The sequence below is a fragment of the Nycticebus coucang genome, chromosome 14 (assembly GCF_027406575.1).
Source record: "Nycticebus coucang isolate mNycCou1 chromosome 14, mNycCou1.pri, whole genome shotgun sequence".
NCBI classification, from domain to species: Eukaryota; Metazoa; Chordata; class Mammalia; order Primates; family Lorisidae; genus Nycticebus; species Nycticebus coucang.
In genome coordinates this window covers 14,200,254-14,223,018 of record NC_069793.1, presented here as the reverse complement: position 1 = coordinate 14,223,018, position 22,765 = coordinate 14,200,254, and the positions used below count along the sequence as shown (strand labels likewise).

Here is a 22,765-nt window from a genome sequence, read left to right as displayed (position 1 = left end):
GGCGTGTGAATGAGGCCATCTCAGACTGTCCAGCCCAGGGGACCTTCTGACCTCACGAGTGGGTGAAATCAGCAAAGAACACACCCTACTCATAGAGTTATAAAAAATAATAAACCATTGTTTTAAGCCACTGCATTTGGGGGTAGTTTGTTATACAACAATAGATAACTAATTAAGTATACAGTTTGTCTAATCTCTCTAGTTAAAATTACGTGCTGAACAGGGTCTTCATCTTCTCAATGGCTTTTCTGAAAGCATTATTAACTTCTTTATTCCTTAGACTATAGACAATTGGGTTCAACATGGGAATTACTATTGTATAAAACACAGATGCCATTTGGTCATTGTCCATAGAATGACTAGAACTGGGTTGTAGGTACATGAAGATTACAGTGCCATAGAATATGGTGACAGCAGTGACGTGAGAAGCACAGGTGGAGAAGGCTTTCTTACGTCCTTCTGCTGAACGCATCCTCAGGATGGCAATGAATATGAACACATAGGAAGTCAAGATAACTGTAAGGGCAAAACACACATTGAAAGATGCTAAGATAAAGAGCACAATTTCATTCACGTAGATGTCAGAGCAGGAAAGAGCCAGCATTGGGGGGATATCACAAAAAAAGTGATGGACCACATTGGAATGGCAGAATGAGAGGCAGAAGGTGAACCCAGTGTGGACGGCTGATTCAATAAAGCCCCAGATGTAGCAGCCTGTCACCATCTGAGTGCACATGCCAGCCGTCATGGTGGTGGTGTAACGTAAGGGCTTACACACTGCGGCATGGCGGTCGTAGGCCATGATGGCAAGGAGGAAACAGTCGATGCTGGCAAAAGCCACAAAGAAGAACATTTGAGCAACACATCCCCCATAGGAAATAATTTTCTCCCCTGTGAGAAGCCCAGCCATCACTTTGGGAGTAACAGCAGAGGAGTAAACACAGTCCGCCAAAGAGAGATTACTGAGGAAAAAATACATCGGAGTGTGGAGATGACGGTCCAGCAGAATTAACGTGATCATCCCGAGGTTTCCAATGACGGTGATGAAATAAATAAGCATGAATATTATGAAGAGGGGGACTTGCAGCTCTGGACTATCAGTCAGGCCCAAGAGTCTAAACTCGTTCACCTCAGTGCTATTTTCCATGGATACCCTTTTGAAATTGTGTTTCACCTGCTAAAACAAGGGAAGCTGGGTAAATTACTTATGCATGGGAAATGGCTCACAGCACACTCATGTCACCCAAACAACATAAGCACACCATGATCCTACTGCTAATGCAGAGGTCCCCATAACCCTGAGGCTGGCGTCTTCTGATCTCCTTACAATTTGTAGTAGTGTGTCCTGCATTTTTAGTGCCTGGCCCTACTTAGATATTCCAAATGACCCCTCGATTATCTTCAAAATATTTATTGCTCATTTTCATTTGAGTTGAAACTTTGTGCTTTCTTTGTAAATTACTCTTACTGTTATTACTGTAATTCCTGAATCAGGTGGCACTTATATTAACTGAACACTTACCATGTGCCAGGTAGTCTGAGAAGAATAAATCTGATCTCATCTACTCTTTCTCCATCTGTCCTATTACGTAATTGTCTGATAACAATAATATTCCTTGGTTTGGCACCCGTAGTACAGTGGTTATGGAACCAGCCACGTACACCGAAGCTGGTGGGTTCGAGCCTAGCCCGGGCCAGCTAAACAACAATGACACTGCAACAAAAAATAGCTGGGCGTTGTGGCAGATGCCTGTAGTCCCAGCTACTTGGGAGGCTGAGGCAAGAGAATCGCTTAAGCCCAAGAGTTTGAGGTTGCTGTGAGCTGTGATGCCATGGCACTCTACCCAGGGTGGCAGCTTGAGACTCTGTCTCAAAACAAAAATGAAAAAAAAAAAAAAAACCAAAAACAAACAAAAAACCCCCAATAATATTCTACTGTTTTACTGGATGTGAAATAGTGTGAGGTATGAGATTATCATCCATGCAGCTGTGATTCATCTGAGGTCTAAGAAAGAAAAGTTGCACTTTCACTTCTCAGAGAAAATTTTCCTCCTTAAAAAACATGCCGAAAAAGGAGTAAAAGATGCTCAAAACTATGACCAACCTATTGGTCGCTACTCCTTCCTTCATCCTCTTGAGGGAAGCAGCATGCAAAGGAGAACGATGATCATCTTTGCTTAATCCCCTGAGACAAGCGACATAATATCCCTGAGCTTTCATTTCCTCCTCTGAAAAAATTAAGTGAGCATTGTGTTTCCTGCTTTTACTACATCACAAGATTCTCACAGCAATTTGGAAAAGGTGCTTTGAAAAACATAAGTGTTTAGAGAGGCACTGTGTTGTGGTGATAAAGAACATGTTCTCTGGTCTTGACATGTTGATATTCAAATTCCAGCATTTCCACTTACTAGTTGGGCAACGTTAGGCAAGTCACAACCTGTCTGAGCCTCAGTTTAAAACAGGGAGAACGATAATGTAGAAAAGTGGAGGCTGTAATGAATATTGTAGATAATTGGAGAATGTAATGAATAATTGTAGATAATTACAGAATGTAATGAGTAACTGTAGATAATGGAGAATATAATGAATTAATATGTTTAAATCACTCAGAATACTGCCTAATACATACAGCTCAAAAAATTATAGGTATCAATATTATTAAATAAATATTGTTATTAATAATCATGGCACTATATATAATTGTTGGGGGAAAACAAAAGAAACAAAATTATTGGAACTATTTTAATAAAGAAGCTTATGTGATTGACCTCATAAATTAAATTCAAATTTGTTTAAATAAGTATGTTATTTTTACAAATATTAACGACAAAAAATTGAGGGCTAAGCTTTAGGAATAATAGTACATACAAATTTTGAGATGATGTCTTTCTTTACATGACTTCTACGAGAGGAATTTACTGAGAGTTGCACCAGTTATTTCACCCAACTATATAATCTCTTTAAGAAAGAAACTCCTCAATTTTCAAAATCCATGCTACATATCTGGTCCGTCCTGATAAAGTCTTTAAAAAATAATCCCTTAATACCAGAATTTTCAGCTCTGGCTCTCTTTCCCTTACATTTCACCTGTAATACCAAAGCATATACAGATAACTCTACCTTCAAAATATATCCCTAATCTATCTCTGATTACCCGCCCACAGGGTAATCCTCCAGGCCACGACGATACTTTGGTCACACCTGGTAAGAACTGAGGTCCAAAACTGAGTCCCGGAAGAAGTTAAGAAAAGGAAAACTGAGGCAGGATGCTGCTTTGGGAGCTGAGAGAGGGTGGAGGTTAGGGAGTACATAGAATACTGAAGTTCTGTCTTTTCAGTAGATAACAAATGCATGCTAGAGACTGTCTTTTTAACTTTAAGAATAATATCAGCAACAGAATGGCAGCCACATTGCCCTTCCTGCCAGGCTCTGTGTCGTAGGCTGTGTAGATCCAGACCCCAGTCTGAATCCAAGCCTAAATGTACACATGATAAATTGTGCCGCCTTTAATTTTGTTTCAGTATACCGGCATATAGCTGAATACATAGTGGACAATAATTGAGGAGACAGAATGATTAAATAGTTCCATATTTGTAAGGCAATCTGTGGTCGTAAAAAGTGCCTTCTTTTTGGGGTCAAACACTTGGGTTTGGATATCACCTTCTTCACTTTGTAGTTTGAAAATGATTTCTAAACTCTTTAAATGTAATTTTTTCCCCTCTGCAAAGTGCAAACAATAGCTACTTCATAATTATTAGAGAAACCTTATTATAATTATCTCTGAGCATTCATTCCCACTAGATTGAAACTTGGAAAAGACTCAGTTGATTTATCTTCGTATCCATGTACCCAGCACAGTGCACAGCACACATCATACGGTCAATAATTTCTCACTGTGTTACTGAACTAGTGAAGAAATAGTTGTTATTGTTGTAGCCGGTAAAAAGAAATTCCTACTGAGAGATTAAATAGCATGTTCAATAGAAATTTCTCTGAAACCAAATGAAGAATCTATCCAAAGGGAACAGAAGTCACATACATTTAATTGATATTTTCATAAGACTTATTTATTAATATAATTTTATTTAATATATCTTATAATGTGTTCAATATACTTAATGTCAATAGGTTTCTTAAAATTCCCTTGAGAATATACTCAGTGAAAAATACTTAAACACAAGAGCAATATATTTATTTGTATTTATTGAAATACAGTCAAGAAGAATATTCCATGAAATGCCTTTATATTAATATAAAATAACTTATACTTATTATTTGTACACTTGATTAATTGTATTAATTTAATATAACTTACTATGTTCATCAAATCTCCAGCACATAAATCATTCATAAGTGTGTTTTAGGTTAACTGAGTTTTTGAGAATTAATTTGCTGCAGATTGCACTAAGCCAGTATTTTACAAATGGCAGGTCATGATCCATTCATGGGTGATGAAATTGAACAGTGGATCAGGATCAGCATTTTTTTCAAAAATTAAATAACATTAAAAGTCACTGCTGTTACCAGTAACGACCTCTAACACAGAAAGGCCTTCCTGTGTGCCGATGCTCTTCTAAGGGTTTTGCATACACTAGCTCATTTAATGTAGAAAAGAATAGAAAGCAAAGATGCATGGCCTGCAAAGGGCAAGTGGGCTCCATGAAAGTTTTGTTTTTGCTCTGTGTGTGTGTGTATGCGTGTTTGGATACACACATGCAGTGGTTATAATGTTAACTGTATTTCTTATTGTGGATTCCTTATTTCTAAAAGGCTAAAACCTTTCATCAATCACCTCTGAATAGTCTACGCAGAGTTATGCAAGAGACTAATGCACGACCATATACTTCATAATATGCTCCCTGTTCATTCACTGACTCATTTATTTAGTCACTAATTCATTTTACCTTTCATTTTTACATTCTCTCATTGTCTCTACAGACATTTCTTGAGACACTGTTTTTCTAAGTCCTCACCTATGCACAGGGATTTTAAATGTTGAGGCCAATACCATCATCTCTTATTTGAATAAAATCACCATTCTCCTAATTAACGGAGGGTGTTTTAATATGTAGACAACCGCTAAACAGTATGAACGTGTGACTGTTAAAAGCCGGGACACTAAACTCCGAAAATTCCATGGGAAAATATTTGCCACCCCGCTCCTTATACTCTTCTTATCATGTCTTCTATTACCACAATCTAAACAGACACAGAACTGAGCTGGAAACTCACCTTGCTCTTAAAGGAAGATGACACAAATTCGCTTGGGATTTTCAAATTGCAAGTCCCACTCAAAAGAAGAAAGAAAAACTTCTGTTTAAGAAGTTATTTTTTTAATGTCTAGTGACAAAAACTGAAGTTCTCTGTAAGTGGAAAGATATAGGGAAAACATAATTAGGTGGAAATTATAAAATACTCTCCAACCTGTCACAAAGGGCTGCTGCAGTGAGGACAAATAGGGGAAAGTTTGAATGTGCTCTGTAAAGTCCTGAGCAACTCTCAGAAGAGATCATCACCCTCACTGTGGATGTCACTTTCAGCTGGAGATTTTATCTCTGGCTGTTACTGCAGGCTCACAGTAATAAGCCAGCATGCAATTCAGCCACTTATTAAAATGGATAACTTTTTACAGTAAGATAAATATATGAAGACCAAAATGCCTCTGGCTCATAATCTTGTCCCTCTAACATGATTTAAATAGGATGTTGAGATGTTAGACCAAGGACTGGAAACCAACAGTGACTGAGAGATCTGTATGTACCTAAAGTTCTCAGGGGACTACGTACCCATGAGTCCCACCACAGTCTCTCTCTCCAGGTACCTAGAGAAGCAGTGATTAAACTGTCTGTGAAAACCTAGTTCAGTTGAGGAAGAACACTCGTGTATTTACATTACTGGAGGTTGTTTCTTCTTGATAGTGTAGAACAGGCATCCTCAAACTTTTTAAACAGGGGGCCAGTTCACTGTCCCTCAGACCGTTGGAGGGCCGGACTATAGTTTAAAAAAAACAAAAACAAAACTATGAACAAATTCCTATGCACACTGCACATATCTTATTTTGAAGTAAAAAAACAAAATGAGAACAAATACAATCACACCACCTCATGTGACCGACAGGCCATAGTTTGAGGATCCCTGGTGTAGAACATCTTTAGAAGAGATTCAAAAAAAAAAAAAAAAAAAGAAGAGATTCAGCATGAACTTTCCTGGGTGCAATCAGATAGAATCATGAGAGGGAACAGAAATTATGCTGGAGTGGTATGTAAGTTGTGTTGGCCCATGGCAGCCTGCTTCTCCAAAATTCATATCAACAAGGCTACTAGTAGGCCAGGTGCAGTGGCTCACATCTGTAATCCTAGCATTCTGGATGGATTGCCTGAGCTCAGGAGTTGGAGACCAGCCTGAGCAAGAGTAAAACCCTGTCTCTAAAAAGAACAGAAAATAAATTAGCCAAGTGTTGTGTCAGGCATCTGTAGTCCCAGCTACTCTGGAGGCTGTGGTAGGAGGATCACTTGAGCCAGGAGTTTGAGGTTGCTGTGAGCTAGACCAAGCTCCCTATAGACTGAGGCAACACAATGAGACTCTGTCTCAAAACACAACACAACCCAAAACAAAACAAAAACAGAAAAGACTGCTGGTTATGTAATTTCTCTGCTCTTCAGTACTTTCATCTATATAATGAAGAAGATGACAGTACCAATTTCATATGGTTGTTAGGAACACATACTTTAATATTTATAAAGGGCTTAAAAGAGAGCCTGTACACAGTAAACTTTCAATAAATACCAGCTATAAAAAAACAATCACAAGGTCTTGCATTTTTATGATGAGCCTCTAATTCAGTTCTAAAAGTGTTCACTATCTCCAAAATAAATCATTTATCCCTTAGGGAAGTTGAAAGCCACCATAAATGAATTTCAAATATCTCACTATGTAACTGTGAGGTTAGAGTGGGTGTTAAATAATTAACAATCTGAAAATAAGACAAAGGAGAAACAAAATGTGAACTACTTAAGCTGAAAGAAGAAATTGGAAAACAAAATTCCATCTTGAGGGTATTGGTTTTACTCAGTGAGATGCAAAGCTGAACAACCCTGCGACCCACCAAAAAAATCTCCAGCTGTGTTTTTCCGTAGAGAGAGACTATAACACGACTACTGGGAGCAACCATACGACGTTTTTTCTAGTTGTCCTTTACTCAAACTCTTCTTGTTTTTTATAGTTCCCCACTATGTGAAAGTTCCAAGGTTCCAAGGCTCCTCTAGAAGAGACTCTAGAGGATGGCATGGATTTAAATCCTGATTCTTCCTAAAATGTTATGGAACCTGGATAAATGTCTTAATGTCACTAAGCCTCACTTTCCTCACAAGTAGATTGGGAATAATAATCACTACTCACAGAGCTGTCACAATTAAGTGAGTTAAGACATGCAAATCACAAAGAACAATGCCAATGTACTAAGAAGCTATATAAATGAGAACAGTCCCTACTCTAAGTCTACTTAGCATGCTCACAGCTTAGCTACAGGCAAAGGAATTTGTCACAGAAATCAGGGTAGTTCACATTTATTTGTAATGGGTGCTGTGGCATGTGGCAGTAGGCAGGGTCCAAAAGTTGTGATGGTTGTGACTGAAGGTATTAGTGTCAAAAGACAGAACTGGTGAATGTGCCAGAGGAATTGCTTTAACCAAACTGTTCCAATGGCTTGATCTTGTTTATGCTTCTTGCTCTCTGAATTCCTTTAACATTATTTTTTCCTAGTCTAATTGTCCAACATTTTCCTTGGCTGTCTGAGCATACACCATTATTCTTCCAATAAATTCCATTTCTGCATAAGTTATCTGAGTTGATTTCCGTTGTGTACATCCGAAATCATTGCCTCTCTCCCCCACATACCACCCACAACCCTGTGACAGGAAGGGATGGTGATGATGCAGGAACTACTTGCCACTTCTGCTTTATATCTTGAGCTATCTGTCCTTCCCACAATGTGTGTTTTTGTAAAAAAAATGGATTAGCTTCAAATGTATTTATTTATTTCTGTATTCTCTGTTCTGTTCTATGAGTCTATGTGTCTGTTTTTCTGCCTGTACCATGCTAATAGCTTTGTGAAATATTGGGAAGTCAGATAATGTGATGCTTCCAGCTTTTACCTTTCTGGTTAGGATTATTTTACTTATTTTAGGTCTTTGGTGGTTCCATACAAATTTTAGGATTGTTTTTTCTATTTTTTTGAAGTATACCATTGGCATTGCATTGAATCTGCAGGTCACTTTGGATAGCGATGCTTAAACATATTAATTCTTCCAATCCATAATCATAGGATGTCTTTCCATTCTTTTAACCTCCCAAATAGGCCATGATTATACTTCTTGACAACACATACTAAATATCAAAAATCTTAAGATAATTTTTCTTAAATATAGGGGAAATAGTCATCTTTATTTGTCTCTTCTTACACACATTATCTTACTCACTTACTATTACTTATTATTACGCACTCCCTTAGCTATAATGTTGTATCAACTTTGTACAGTAGAGGAATTCCAAATCAGTTAACTGAGAAATAAAAACAAAAGCCATAAGGAAGAAGTATATTTGGCTCAATTATCAGGCTTCCTAATTCAACAATATTTAAACACAAATTTAAAATAGTAGTTTCTTTTGCTCATGTATAAAAAATATTTTTTCATTTAACAAACATAAAATTGTTTTATTTTCAGGAGTTGACTAGATTCAGGAAAAACTGGAAAAGAATTTTCCAAACACTGTGCTCTCAATTATTTGCATACTGCTCCTAGTATTAGGAAGCTACACATAGTTTTGAAAATGGGAAGGCAAAAACATTGTGTAGATTTTGCTCGTCTAACATACAAGAATACTTAGAAATAAATTTATTCAAAGAAGTGAAAGCTCTCTGAAAGGAAAACTATAGAACATGAAGGCAAGAAATTGAAGAAGACAAATAAAATAATTTAAAGACATCCTATGTTTATGAATTGGAAGAATTATTGTTTAAATGTCAATACTACCCAAAATGACCTCCAGATTCAATGCAATGCCAATGACATTCTTCACAAAAATAGAAAAAAAAAATCCTAAAATTTATATGGAACTACCAAAGACCTAAAATAAGCAAAATAATCCTAACCAGAAAGGTAAAAGCTGGAGGCATCACATAATCTGACTTCAAAATATACCACAAAGCTATTACAACCCAAACAGCATGGTATAGGCATAAAAACAGACATATAGACTAATAGAACAGGATAGAGAACCAAGAAATAAATGCATATATTTACAGCTAATTCATTTTTGACTTCACTTCTTTAACCTTACCTACCTCACCTGTAAAATAGAAATAATAATAAAATTCACCTTAGAGTTTTGCTGACAGGCTAAAGAAGACAGCCCAGGCACCTTGTATGCAGTGTGTTAGATAAAAACTAACATCCTTTACTTTCTTTTCTTTCTTCCCTACAGTTGTTCCCTTTCCCACCTTCCACCTGTAGGACACCCACAGGCACCAGGAGTGATAGTGGCCTGGAGCCTGGACATCCAGCAGATCCATCAGGCTCTACAGGTCAGCAAGACTCATCAGTTGGTGGGCACTTAGGTTGATTTCATATCTTTGAAACTGAATTGCACTGTGAGGTGCTTTCAAGTGAAGGTGTCTTTTTGATATAACGACTTCTTTTCCTTTGGGTATATACCCAGTAGTAGGATTGCTGGATATCCTACATCTATGATACATCTACTTTAGTTCTTTGAGGAATTCACAATGTTTTCCACAGAGGCTATGCTAATTTACATTCTCACCAACAGTGTATGAGGGTTCCTTCTTCATCATATCCTCACCAATGTTTACCATTATTGACTTTTTTGTAATGGCCATTCTGACAGGGGTCATGTATTAATAGTAGTTCATCGTGCTTTTAATTAGAATTTTCCTGATGATTACTGATATTGAACATTTTTTCATGAATTTGTTAGCCATTTGTATATCTTCTGAAAAAAAAACTTCATGTCTTTTGCTCATTTTTTAATGGCGTATTTGGGCTTTCCTTCCTGATTTTGTTTGAATTCCTTGTAGACTCTGAATATCGGTCCTTTATTGAATGTATAGTTTGTGAATATTTTCTCGCATTCTGCACATTGTCTCTTTACTCTGTTGATTATTCACTTTGTAGTGCAGAAACTTTTTAGTTTAATGAAGTCCCATTTATTTATCTTTGTTGTTGCTGTATTTGCTTTTGGAATCTTAGTCAACAATTCTTTATCTGGGCCAATGTCCAGAAGAGTTATTCCCACATTTTCTTCTAGAATGTTTATGGTTTCAGGTCTTATATTTAAGTCTTCAATAAATCTTGAGTTGATTTTTGTAGATAGTGAGAGATATGGTACAGTTTCATTCTGCAGGTGGCTATCCAATTTTCTCAGCACCATTTATTGAATATGGCATCCTTTCCCCAATGTATATTTTTGTCTGCTTTGTTGAAAATCATTTGGTTGTAGGTATATGGTTCTATATCTGGGTTCTCTATTTTGTTCCACCACTCTACATATCTCCTTTCATGCCAGTGTCATACTGTTTTGGTTGCTGCAGACTTGTAGTATAATTTGAAGTCAGGTAATGTGATGCCTCCAGATTTGTTCTTTTGCTTAGACTTAGGATTGCTTTGGCTATTTGGGGTCTTTGTTGATTCCATATGAAGTTTAGGATTGTTTTTCACAATTATTTGAAAAATGACATTGGTATTTTGATGGGGATTGTTTTGAATCTATAAATCACTTTGGGTGCCACTTTGGATATTTTAGAAATATTGATTCTTCCAATCCATGATCATAGAATGTTTTTTTTTGTATCGCCTTTGATTTCTTTTATCAATGTTTTATAGTTCTCCTTATAGAGCTCTTTCACCTCCTTTATTAAGTATATTCCTAGCTATTTTATTTTCTTCACATTTTGCATTATAAATAATATTGAGTTCTTGATTTGACTCTCAGGTTGGCTATTAGTAGTATATAGAATGCTACTGATTGTGTACATTAATTTTGTAAGCTGAGACTTTATTAAATATATTTATCTGTTCTAGAAGTCTTTTAGAGCATTCTTTTGGGTTTTCTAAATATAAGATCATATTTTAATTTCTTTCTGCACATTAGGGGGTACATATATTTTGTTTACATACTTTGTGTTAAGTACAAATTGAGTCAAAGTTATAAGTGTGCCCTTCACCCAGCTAGTGTGCACTGTACCCAGTAGGTGAAAAATGACCATCCCCTACTCCCCAGCTTACTTCCTTATGTTCACTTAAGTGTCGATCTATTAGTTCCAACTTGGCACTGAGTACACATGTTTGTGTCTTAGTTCTTGTGGTGTTTCACTTAGATAAATGGTTTCCAGTACCATCCAGGTTGTTACAAAAGATACTAGATCACCATTTTTTATGGAGTAGTATTCCATAGGATTCATAACATTTTATTAATTTATTTACATATCGGTGGACATTAGGGTTGTTTCTACATCTTTGCAGTTGTGAGTTGGGTTGCTATAAACATTCAAGTGAAGGTTTTGTTTTTATAAAATGACATTTTTCTTTTGGGTATATGCCACACAGTGGGATTGCTAGATCAAATGGTAGGTCTACTTTAAGTTCTTCGAGGTATCTCCATACAATTTTCCACAGAGGTTGTACTAGTTTATAATCCCATCAACAGTGTATAAGAATTCCTTTCTCTTCACATCCATTAAAGCATCTGTTGTTTGGGGACTTTTTAATAGAAGCCATTCTGATTGGAATTAGGTGATGGCTCATCATTACTTTGAAAACTGGATAGCCACATATAAAAGACTGAAAAAGGATTCATACCACTCACTGCTCACAAAAAATTAACTTATGATGGATAAAAGACTTACACCAAACACAGAAAACTATAAAGATCCTACAAGAAAACATTGGAAAAACTCTTATAGTTACCAGGCTAGAGGCAAAGAATTCATAAAGACCCCAAAAGCAATCACAGCCACAGCAAAAATAAATAAATGGGACCTGATCAACTATAAAAGCTTCTGCATAGCCATAGACACAATCAAAAGAACAGACAACTCACAAAATGTGAGAAAACATTACCATGCTATACATCTGATAAAAGACTGAAGCTAGAATCTACAAAGAAATCAAGGAAATCAACAAGAAACCACCAACCACATGAGAAAGTGGGCAAAAGACATGAACAGAAACTTTGAAATGAAGACATACTAGTGGCCAACAACTCATGAAAAATGCTCAATGGCTCTAATTCTCTTTCATTTCTTATTAAACATATTTGAATCTCTTTTTTTTTTTCTATTTTAGGTTGATCCAAAAAGTGGTCTGTTGATTTTATTTGTCCTTTCAAAAACACATTTTTTTGTTGCTTTGTATTCTCCTTGTGTTACTATTTTGTAAGAGCTATTTTTTTTTAACTTTTACACTGGTGGGTGTCAATTGCTCTGTTTGATGTATGCACCTTTTTTTTTTTTTATTGTTGGGGATTCATTGAGGGTACAATAAGCCAGGTTACACTGATTACTGATTGCAATTGTTAGGCAAAGTCCCTCTTGCAATCATGTCTTGCCCCCATAAAGTGATGCATGCATCTTTTTTTAAAGCATGTCTAGTAGGATGGGTCCAGTGGTGACAAAGTCCTTTAGTGTATTCTTTTCTGGGAAAGACTTTACTTCTTCTTCATTTATGAAACTTAGTTTTTTAGGACACAAAATTCTTTTCTGATAGTTATTCTGTTTAAGAAGACTAAAGACAGGACTCCATTCACTCATAGTTTGTAAGGTTTCTACTAAGAAGTCTGTTGTTAGTCTGATGGGTTTTCTTTAGTAAGTTACTTAATACTTTCACTCAGAACTTGTACAATTTTCTCCTTCACTTTGTATTTGGCCTATGTAATGATTATATGCCCTAAAGCTGTTCCATTTACAATCAATCTTCTAGGAGTTCCATGACTTTCTTGTATCTGGATGTCTAAGTCTCTAGTGAGACCAAGGAAGCTTCCCCCAATGTTCCCTCCACTAGGTTTTCTATGCTTTTTAATTTTACTTCTTCTCTTTCAAGGATACCTATAATTTTTATGTGTGGGTGTTGTACATAATCTCATATTTCTCTAAGACTGTTCGTCTGTTCGTTTTTAATTTTTTTATTTCTTTTTCACGGACTGGGTTGATTAAAAAGTCTTGTCTTCAAGCTCTGAAATTCTTCTTGGTCTACTGTTGTTAAAACTTTCCACTGTATTTTGTACTTCCATGAATGAAGTATAAATGATGTGCAAATGAAGGACAAGTGAACCCTAAATTAGTCTATAAATTCCAGAATTTCTAAGTCTTTAAAAGATATCTATCTTCTTAGTAAATTTTTTATTTATGTCCTGAAATTTTTGGGGGGGGGATTCTTTATGTTGGTTTTCAACTTTCTCTTGGATTTCATTAAACTTACTAGCAATCTGTATCTAGAATTTGTTATCTGACATTTTAATAATTTCCTTTTGGATGGAGTCCCTTGCTGGAGCATGTGACTCCTTGGGGGTATTGTTACTATTAGGCTAGCCAAACTAACCATATCTTGAAAAACCATTCTGTGAGACTCTGTTACAGGTGGACATAATTCAGATAAGAGAGACATGCTACAGGCTCATCCTTGCACCAGCCCAATTACAGACCCACCTGAGAGAAATATGCTGACACTCTGATAAGAAGAACCTGCCAGGAGAGTCCTGATAATGAGATAACATCTATAACCCTGATAAGAACAATAGTTTGGTGGTCCTTGATAGAAACCAGCTCCCCTCTACCAACTAGGTAAGACCAACATCCCTCCCGAACATCCTTTAGATCTTAGCCCACTTCACCCAAGTGTCAAAATAAACAATGCCACCTTGGTCACATTTGGCTGTAAGTGTTCTAATCTGCTCCTTTTTTTTTTCAGTTTTTACCTGTCGGTTACACACTGTGTTTTCATACTGCTAGAATTCTTATGTTGATTCCTTCTCATCTGGAGCAGCTATCAATTTCTGTTTTTGACTTTACTTTTGTTTAGATGGGACCTTTTCCCCTCTGCATTTAAAGGTTTGACTGTAGCACATATTAGGTAGGCTGGTTCCCTGCCTCTTGCTGAGGAGAGATGAGGGGTCTATGGAATTTTGCCTCCTTCCTCAGCTCTGTGCTTCAAACAGCAAAAGTTATGTGGGAACACCCAGTTTTATTTTCAAACCAGTGGGTGGTGCTTGCAGTTAAGAGATGGCTAAGCCCTGCTTGAGAATCAGCAAATGATGAACCGGGTTGTACAAGTTGACTACCCTGCCTGTAGCTTGTATGCTGGCAGAAGAGAGTTAAATGTGCATTGTTTGTGGCACATATACTCAACACTAGTCTATCAGAAGAAGCATTCAGATGTTCCAGGCACTGGGATGTGCTCTGGGTGTCCCAGGAGGCCCCATGTCGTGATCTACCACCTGCAAAGCTGATGGGGGAAGGCAGAACTAGGTCAGGATGGATCACGTAAGTCTTTGGTGAGTCTTACACAGTCAAAGATCAGTTCTCGGGCTACCAGGGAATCTTAGTGGGGGTAGTGATGCCTCCACCACCCCAAAGAAACTACTCATGCTTTCAGGGACGTCTATAATTCACAGTTTAGCAGAGATAGTGGGGTTCAGGTTACCTCCCCCTCTTGGCTCCTTGCCTGACCAGCCAATAGGCAACTATGTGCTCAGACAGCACAGTGTGACAAGATTACAAGACTCCACAGCCAGGACAGAGAGCACAGCTGCTGCTTCTGGGGCAGAAGTGGGGTCTCATGCCTACACCACAGCACAAATCCACTCCATGTTCTCCTCCTAGTTCTGTTCATTTGGGCTCTCTCCCCACTCTCACCTCAAAATGACATAGTCAGATCCTGGGAGTATGGAGATAGGTCCAGGGACCCATTCTAAGACCTCTCAAGTCTGAGAGTCAGGCATATTTCCTGTAAATGTCAATTAGAACATATTGATCGGTGATGCTCAGTCCTGTCCTTCCTGATTTTCTGTCCACTTGCTCTAGAAACATTTGTTAAAGTCTCTGTCTTGGGCTGCTATAAAAGAAGACCATCAATGTGTGGTTTATAAAAACGGAAATTTGTTTCTCACATTTCTGGAAGCTAAGAAGTCTAAGACCAAGACTCTGAGAGATCTAGTGTCTGCTGAGGGCCTGCTTCCCTGTTCACAGGTAATCTTCATCACAGGTGGAAAAGGTGAGGGAGCTCTCCAGGATCTCTTTTTTAGGATCCTAGTTCCATTTGTGAGGACTCCTCCTAATACTATAATACTGAGATTTAGGATAGCAACATATGAATTTTGAGGGCACACACATTGTCTTCGGAAGTCTCAATATATTTTCCTTTCAGCTCTATTAGTTTTTATGTCATATATTTTGTAACATTGTTATTAGGTTCAAACACATTGTGCGTTACTACGTCTTTTTTTTTTTACATATATATGTGTTTATGAAGTTTCCATTTTTTGCCTTTACAAAATTAAAGAGGCTTAAAATTTAAAAACAATAACTAGAAACAAAAACCTCATAAAGAATGGATGAACATAAATACATTCAGAAAATAAATCAGAGTAGAACCTTCTCTAAAGATGACAGACGAATGGCTAACAAACATATAAAAAAATGTTCATCATCTCTATATATTAGAGAAATGCAAATCAAAACAACTCTAAGATATCATCTAACCCCAGTGAGAATGGCCCACATCACAAAATCTCAAAACTGCATCACAAAATCTCAAAACTGGCGTGGATGTGGAGAGAAGGGAATACTTTTACACTGCTGGTGGGACTGCAAACTAGTACAACCTTTTTGGAAGGAAGTATGGAGAAACCTCAAAGCACTCAAGCAAGAGACCTCTCATTTGATCCTGCAATCCCATTACTGGACATCTACCCAGAAGGAAAAAAATCCTTTTATCATAAGGACACTTGTACTAGACTGTTTATTGCAGCTCAATTTACAATCGCCAAAATGTGGAAACAGCCCAAATGCCCACCAACCCAGGAATGGATTAACAAGCTGTGGTATATGTATACCATGGAATACTATTCAGCCATTAAAAAAAATGTAGACTTTACATCCTTCGTATTAATCTGGATGGAAGTGGAAGACATTATTCTTAGTAAAGCATCACAAGAATGGAGAAGCATGAATCCTATGTACTCAATTTTGATATGAGGACAATTAATGATAATTAAGGTTATGGGGGGGGAGGAAAAGCAGAAAGAGGGACGGAAGGAGGGGGGTGGGACCTTGGTGTGTGTCACACTTTATGGGGGCAAGACATGATTGCAAGAGGGACTTTACCTAACAATTGCAATCAGTGTAACCTGGCCTATTGTACCCTCAATGAATCCCCAACAAAAAAAAAAAAAGAAAGAAAAGAAATCAGAGAATTGCTGCATCGAAATATTAAGCAACAATAATAATAATAATGCAAAGAAAGTAACATTCACATTGTCAAATAAAAGTATGTCTATTATAGAATGCTTTGACTCTGGGATTCAGTATGGGGTTATCAGATAACTTATTATTTTTTTAAGACTCAAAAAATAGACAACTAATATTTATAAATAAAAGTAAAAGATAATTTCAAAAAAAGATCATGCCAAATATTATAGACAATAGAAAAAGAAGGGCTACTTCAAAATAATTCTTCTTGATCTGGGTATACTTGATGGTTATTATGTCTTTTTGTAGAGTTGACCCCTGTATCATCATGTCACATCTTTCTTTTTCCCAGGTATTAGTTGTTCTAAAGTCTATTTTTCTGATATTTTTAATTTAATGATTCCAGCTTTGCTTATTAAGTGTTTTCATTGCACGTGTTTTTATAATCTTTTACTTTTGCTAGACAGGCTAATACATACACAAAGTATATCTTTATATTTAAAGAGAGTAGTTTCTAGTAGTCAACATGCAGTTGGGGCTTGTTTTTAAAAAACTTATATGACACTCTTTCAATTTGGCAAGTTTACACTATTTTAATGTATTATTGACATGGTGAATTAAAATCTAAATCTGCCAACTTCCTGTTTTTTTCTATTTGTTCTGTTCTTTGTTTCCACTGTTCTTTTCTTTTGCAATCAATTAAATGTTTTTATAATTCCATTTATCTCCACCATTGACTTATTATTTATATACCTCTTTTAAAAAATTGTTTTAGTTATTATCCTAGAGTTGACAATATATGCCTTGAATTAATCAAAGTCTACTTATAAAATAGTATTTGTACCATTTTTACAAGCGATATAAGGACCTTACAATCATATGCTACAAATTATTCCATTTGATATTTTATACTATTATTGTCATATATTTTACATTTAATTTACATATTCTTTGAATAGACCATACACTGATACTAGTTACACTTTAGTCTATCATCTCTTAAAGCAATTAAAAATAAGAAATGAGTGGGTTTTATTTTATCTTCGTTTACCTCATTTTCAGTGATCTTCATTTCTTAGTGCAAATTTAAGTACCATCTGGTATCATATTTCTTATGCCCAAAGAAATTTCCTTAATATTTCTTGCAGTACAGGGCTGCTGATAATGAACTCCCAGCCTGTTTGTATGAAAGTCTCTATTTCTCTTTCAAGTTTGAATGATATTTTCACTGAATATAGAATTCTTGTTTAAAGGGATTTTAAAATTTTCTTTCAGCACTTGAAAAAATTTTCTGGCTTGCATTTTTTCTGATGAGATATCTGGTGTGAATCTTATTTTCATTCCTCTGTATGTAATTCCTTTTATTCCCTCTGAATGCATTTATGATTTTTTTCTTATATTTGGTTTTCAACAATCTGAATATGACATGCAGAAGGGTGTGCGTGTGTGTGTATGTATAAGTGTGTGTGTATTTTGGTTTTTGTCTTGATTTATAGTCTCTGTGTGTCTTGAATCTGTGGTTTTGTGTTCGCCATTACTTTTGGGAAATTCATATCCATTATAGAGATAGTTCTTCTTCCCTTTTATCTCTTTCATTTCCTACTGGGATTTCAGTATGTCCCACAGCTCTTTTTCTGCTATTTTGTTTTAATGTTTTAATGTTTCTGACATTCCCGTTAGATTATTTCTTGATTTTTCATCCTTTCAATAAAATCACCCATATGATTGTTATGTTTTCCAAATTTTCTACTGAAGACTGTAATATTTTAATCATATTTATTTTATATTCACTCTGACAGTTTTAACTGTTATATTTGCATCTGATTCTGCTGATTGCTTTGTCTGTTGGCAGCTTATTGTGTTTTCTGGTTCTTTGTGTGTCTTGTAACCTTTTGTTGCTGTTGAAAGCCAAATATTTTATATAAAACAATACAGCTTGAGGTAAACAATTTTATGCCTGAAAATTGACCCACATTCTAATTATGTTTTGTTTTTAGTGTGGAGGGTTGCATCAACCTAGTTATAAGTTGAACTGGAGTTGTATTTTGTTGTTGCTATGGTTACCATCAGTGAACCACATGAGAGAGGCTTCATGTACCAAGGGCATTACCATGTGCTTAGGGTGGGAGCTGGTTTACCACAATGTATTTCTCAATATCTATCCCATCCTTAGTTGTAAGTCTTTCCCTTGCACCTGAACCTCACAAAGGATCTCCATATACATGGCCCCCTCCTGGCAGTAGAATTTTTACTTATTATTCAAAGTACCATAATGTGGTTGTGGATGATAGGTCCCTTTTCTACTGTTCTGATATCCTTTAGTCTTACAAAGGAACTTTGCTCCTGGTTATCAGGGGTGGGAACTTAACCTCTTCTGGGAATAGCAGACCTCTCCGATATGTCTTGTCCCAACATATTGTCCTGATTCACCCTCATGGGTAGAAGGTTTTATTATTTTCTTCTCTCTCAATTCTAATGAACCTTTATTATCTCCTAAGGGTAATAGTGGTTTAAGGTTTCTATTCCATTGGGAGATAAGGGGGAAGAATGCTGGTGGGTTTTATGGATTTCTTGCAAAAGCTACTATTTCCCTCTTCTAAGCCTGAAGCATGAGTGAATCTTTCATAAAAATCCCATCCTGCCCTCTAATCTTTCTTGTAAACACCAAGAGAGATCTCTGGAGAAGAGCACAAGATTAAGTACACATTCCCCTCGTGTTTGCATTTGCAAGGTATTTATAGTCTCATGCAAGTCCTCATACATCTTTAATAATTAATTTAAAATTTAAAACTTTAGCTAAATTCTTCTGCTGATGGGTATGGAACCAAGAAGCATCTATCACAGGTACACAAGTCTGCCTTTCCCACCTGTTTTGGGGGATGCATCTTTTATTAAATTTTTGAGTAGCATAATTACCTTAACTCTATAGAGTTATATTCTTAACTCTCTAATCAGTTCAAAAGAAGTTGTAGAATAACAAAAAGTTTAACAATTTTTTTGTAAGTTCTGCTTATTCCAGCTTCATGAATCCTAAGTAGATACTCAAGACTCATTTCTTTTTGACAATGCAAGGAATCTTTCTTAAGAATAATCACAACTCCACAGTTCACATCACCTTTCTTAGTAATTCCACAAGGTTACCAGGAGCAGAAATGACAATAAACACTTCATCATGACATTGAGAAGACATTCCTTTATCTATGCACAAATTTATTAAGTCAATAAAATACTTACTGAGTTCCAACCAGGTGTTAACCACTGTGTTAGATTTAGATGTGTAGTATACAGAACGGAAAAAAAAAGCTAAAATTTCTACATAAATAATCCTTGATCTAATGGGGAGTTATTAAAAACTTTAACTCACAGATACATATATAATTACAAGTTATATTAAGAAAAAATAAAAGAATGTGCTGAGAGGGTATAAGCTTAAATTAAAAAGAGGGGGAGAAACACTTCCACAATGGTAGGGTAAGGACCTCCAAAAGTCTGCTCTTCTATAAAAACAATGATGACATACACAACAATGTTTATAATAAAAATTTTCAAAACTCTAGAAGTTAACCAAAGGCTTGCAATGATTCAAGAAAAATGGCTGCATACCAATAGCAATAGTGAATGTTGTGGCATTTTAATTTACTCTGTTCTTCAGCTCTGTGGTAGCCTTGAAAGCAACTAATAGGGAATGATGGTAGCTGAGGAAAACATCAGCTGAACTATCACTGGACATTCCTGAAAGGCCTCATTGTGGCTATTTCACCTATCTGCCAGCTCCGTAGAAAAACTTCACTCACTTTTGTCTTGATTTCACCTTACTCAATTCATAGTCAGAAAAGTCCTAATCCTAAGGTGTTTGTCAAAGCAATGAGTAGCAATTGTTTTAATATTGCAGTTGCATGAAAATATAAATATTAGGTGGAGCAAACAGTAATCTGACCAAAGTCTTACAAGAAAATTTTGAGGACATTAGAAATCCACAGAGGGCCTTGAAAAGCTCCCATTTATTTCTGGTGAATCATGAAAATCATGCACCTGTTCAAGATCTATGCATGCTCAGAGGAGGCTGAGAAGAACTTAATCTTTCGTCTTTGGCTAACCTTGAGGCTCTGAACAAATAGTAAGTAAATATTAAGGCAGAATTCAAACTGTTGGGACATTAAAGACAAGCTCCATACAAAGCCTACATGCAAGGCTTCAGAGAATTAATGGTTTAAAGCATTTTAATTTTTTTGATGTAACTTTTTAAAATTTTTTATTTTTTATTAAATCATAAACACATAGATCATGTATGCATTAATGCATTTATGATGTACAAGGTGCTAATTTCATATAGAATTAGGAACGCTTACATCACACTGGTTAATATATACCTCATCTCATTTACTTAGTTATTGTGTTAAGACATTTATACTCTATACTAATAAATCCAACATGTACCCTTGCAGTATGCACCATAGGTGTGATCCCACCATTAACCCTCCCTTACTCTGACCTCCCACCTCCCCTCCCCACCCCTTCTCCTCCATCCTTCATCTTGGGCCATAGTTGAGATCTATTCTTCATATGAACGTGTGAGTGATTGTAAATTGGTTTCATAATAGTACTGAGTACATAAAGCATTTTCAAAAGTCTGTCCAGTTGTTAGTTGACCACTAAGCTGAGTAATGACATCAGTGACCACACATGACAAATAATACAGAATTAACATAAGTAACCCAGAAAGATTATTGCACAAATAAATATCATCACCAAACCAAAAAAAAAAAAAGTAATAAATGGGTGAGGAGACATAATTTCAAGAATATGCTACATTTTATTACTATGCCCAAATTTTAACCAAAAACATGAGTCACTTAAAGAAGAAAGAAAGTATGAGAAATACATAGTTTTAAAAAGATAGTCAATGGAACTTGTGCCTGAGAAAGCCCAGATGCTGGACTTTCTGGGCAAAGATTAATCTGAGGTAGATGGCACTGCCTGTGAGTTCTATAAAATTAAAGTATGAACACTCTAGAAGACTTTGCATTCCCTACAATATTTTTAAAAGCACTCTTGACATCTTTGTTCCTCATGCTATAGACTAGTGGATTCAGCATAGGAATGACTACAGCATAGAACATGGATGCCATTTTGTCGGTTCCCATGGAATGGCTGGAGCTAGGTTGTAAGTACATAAAGATGCCTGTCCCATAGAAGATGGAGACAGCAGTGAGGTGAGAGGCACACGTAGAAAAGGCCTTCTGGCGTCCTTCAGATGACTGCATCTTCAGGATGGTGATAAATATAAATAGGTAGGAGATCACAATTACCAGGATAGAAAAGAAGACATTGAATCCCACCACAAAAAAAATAACCATCTCACTGATGTAGCTGTCAGAACATGAGAGGGCCAGGAGAGGAGGAGCATCACAGAAAAAGTGGTCAACTACATTGGACTTACAGAAAGAGAGTCTAAAAGTGTTCCCGGTATGGATGGAAGCATTCAGGAAACCACAGACATAGCAGCCTATGGTCAGACAAGCACACACCCCTGTTGTCATGGTGGTGGTGTAATGGAGGGGTTTACACACTGCTGCATAGCGGTCATAGGCCATTGATGCCAAGAGGAAACTTTCTACAGTGATAAAGGCTACAAAAAAGAAGAACTGAGTGATACAAGCATTGTAGGACATGACTTTGTCTCCTGTGAGGAATCCTACCATCAGCTTGGGAGTGACAGCTGAGGAGTAACCAAAGTCTGCCAGGGAGAGATTACTTAGGAAAAAGTACATGGGGGTGTGGAGACGAGAGTCCAATAGAATCAACCCAATTATCCCCAAGTTCCCAAACAGCATGATGAGATAGATGAAAAAGAAGATTATGAAGAGTGGGATCTGCAGTTCTGGGTCATCTGTTAACCCCACAAGAATGAATTTAGTCACCTGCGTATTGTTCTCCATTAGAATTATGAGGCTGCCCTATAACAACGAGAGAACAGAATCAGAATGATAAATGGAGAGTGGACTGCTGAGATCCATCAGTGTGTCCATTTTGTGCCTTCTTTCAGGATTGCAATCACTTGTTTCTGGGAGTTCTGGATCTGAAACGTGTCCAGAACAACAGAATACAACGTTAAATTATTAATAGTAAATAGATTTCCACTAACAAAAGACCTCTGAAGATAATGCAGCCCCATCTCCTAACTTCATGGATGACTGAACTAAGGTGCAGAAAAGAAAAGATTCAGACAAGATCATCAGATTGCTTACTAACTGGAACAGGTGAGATGTAATGTTAAGTCACTTTGTT

General features: G+C 36.5%; 2 protein-coding genes across 2 annotated transcripts; both read right to left on the bottom strand.

The window, feature by feature from the left end:
* Positions 1 to 208: 208 nt before the first annotated feature.
* Positions 209 to 1,147, bottom strand: LOC128564667 (olfactory receptor 5B12-like). Its single transcript, XM_053560220.1, has one exon. It carries the CDS (start codon positions 1,145 to 1,147, stop codon positions 209 to 211), a length of 939 nt encoding a protein of 312 aa, XP_053416195.1.
* A 20,247-nt stretch (positions 1,148 to 21,394) lies between these two features.
* On the bottom strand, positions 21,395 to 22,430 carry LOC128564666 (olfactory receptor 5B12). The gene has a single exon (XM_053560219.1). The coding sequence runs from the start codon at positions 22,414 to 22,416 to the stop codon at positions 21,472 to 21,474; it is 945 nt and encodes a 314-aa protein (XP_053416194.1). The 5' UTR covers positions 22,417 to 22,430; the 3' UTR covers positions 21,395 to 21,471.
* Between the last annotated feature and the right edge of the window lie 335 nt (positions 22,431 to 22,765).

Bases quoted from the DNA above. Each gene is read 5' to 3' on its own strand.
- LOC128564667 (XM_053560220.1), bottom strand. From the start codon at position 1,147: ATGGAAAATAGCACTGAGGTGAACGAGTTTAGACTCTTGGGCCTGACT.
- LOC128564666 (XM_053560219.1), bottom strand. From the start codon at position 22,416: ATGGAGAACAATACGCAGGTGACTAAATTCATTCTTGTGGGGTTAACA.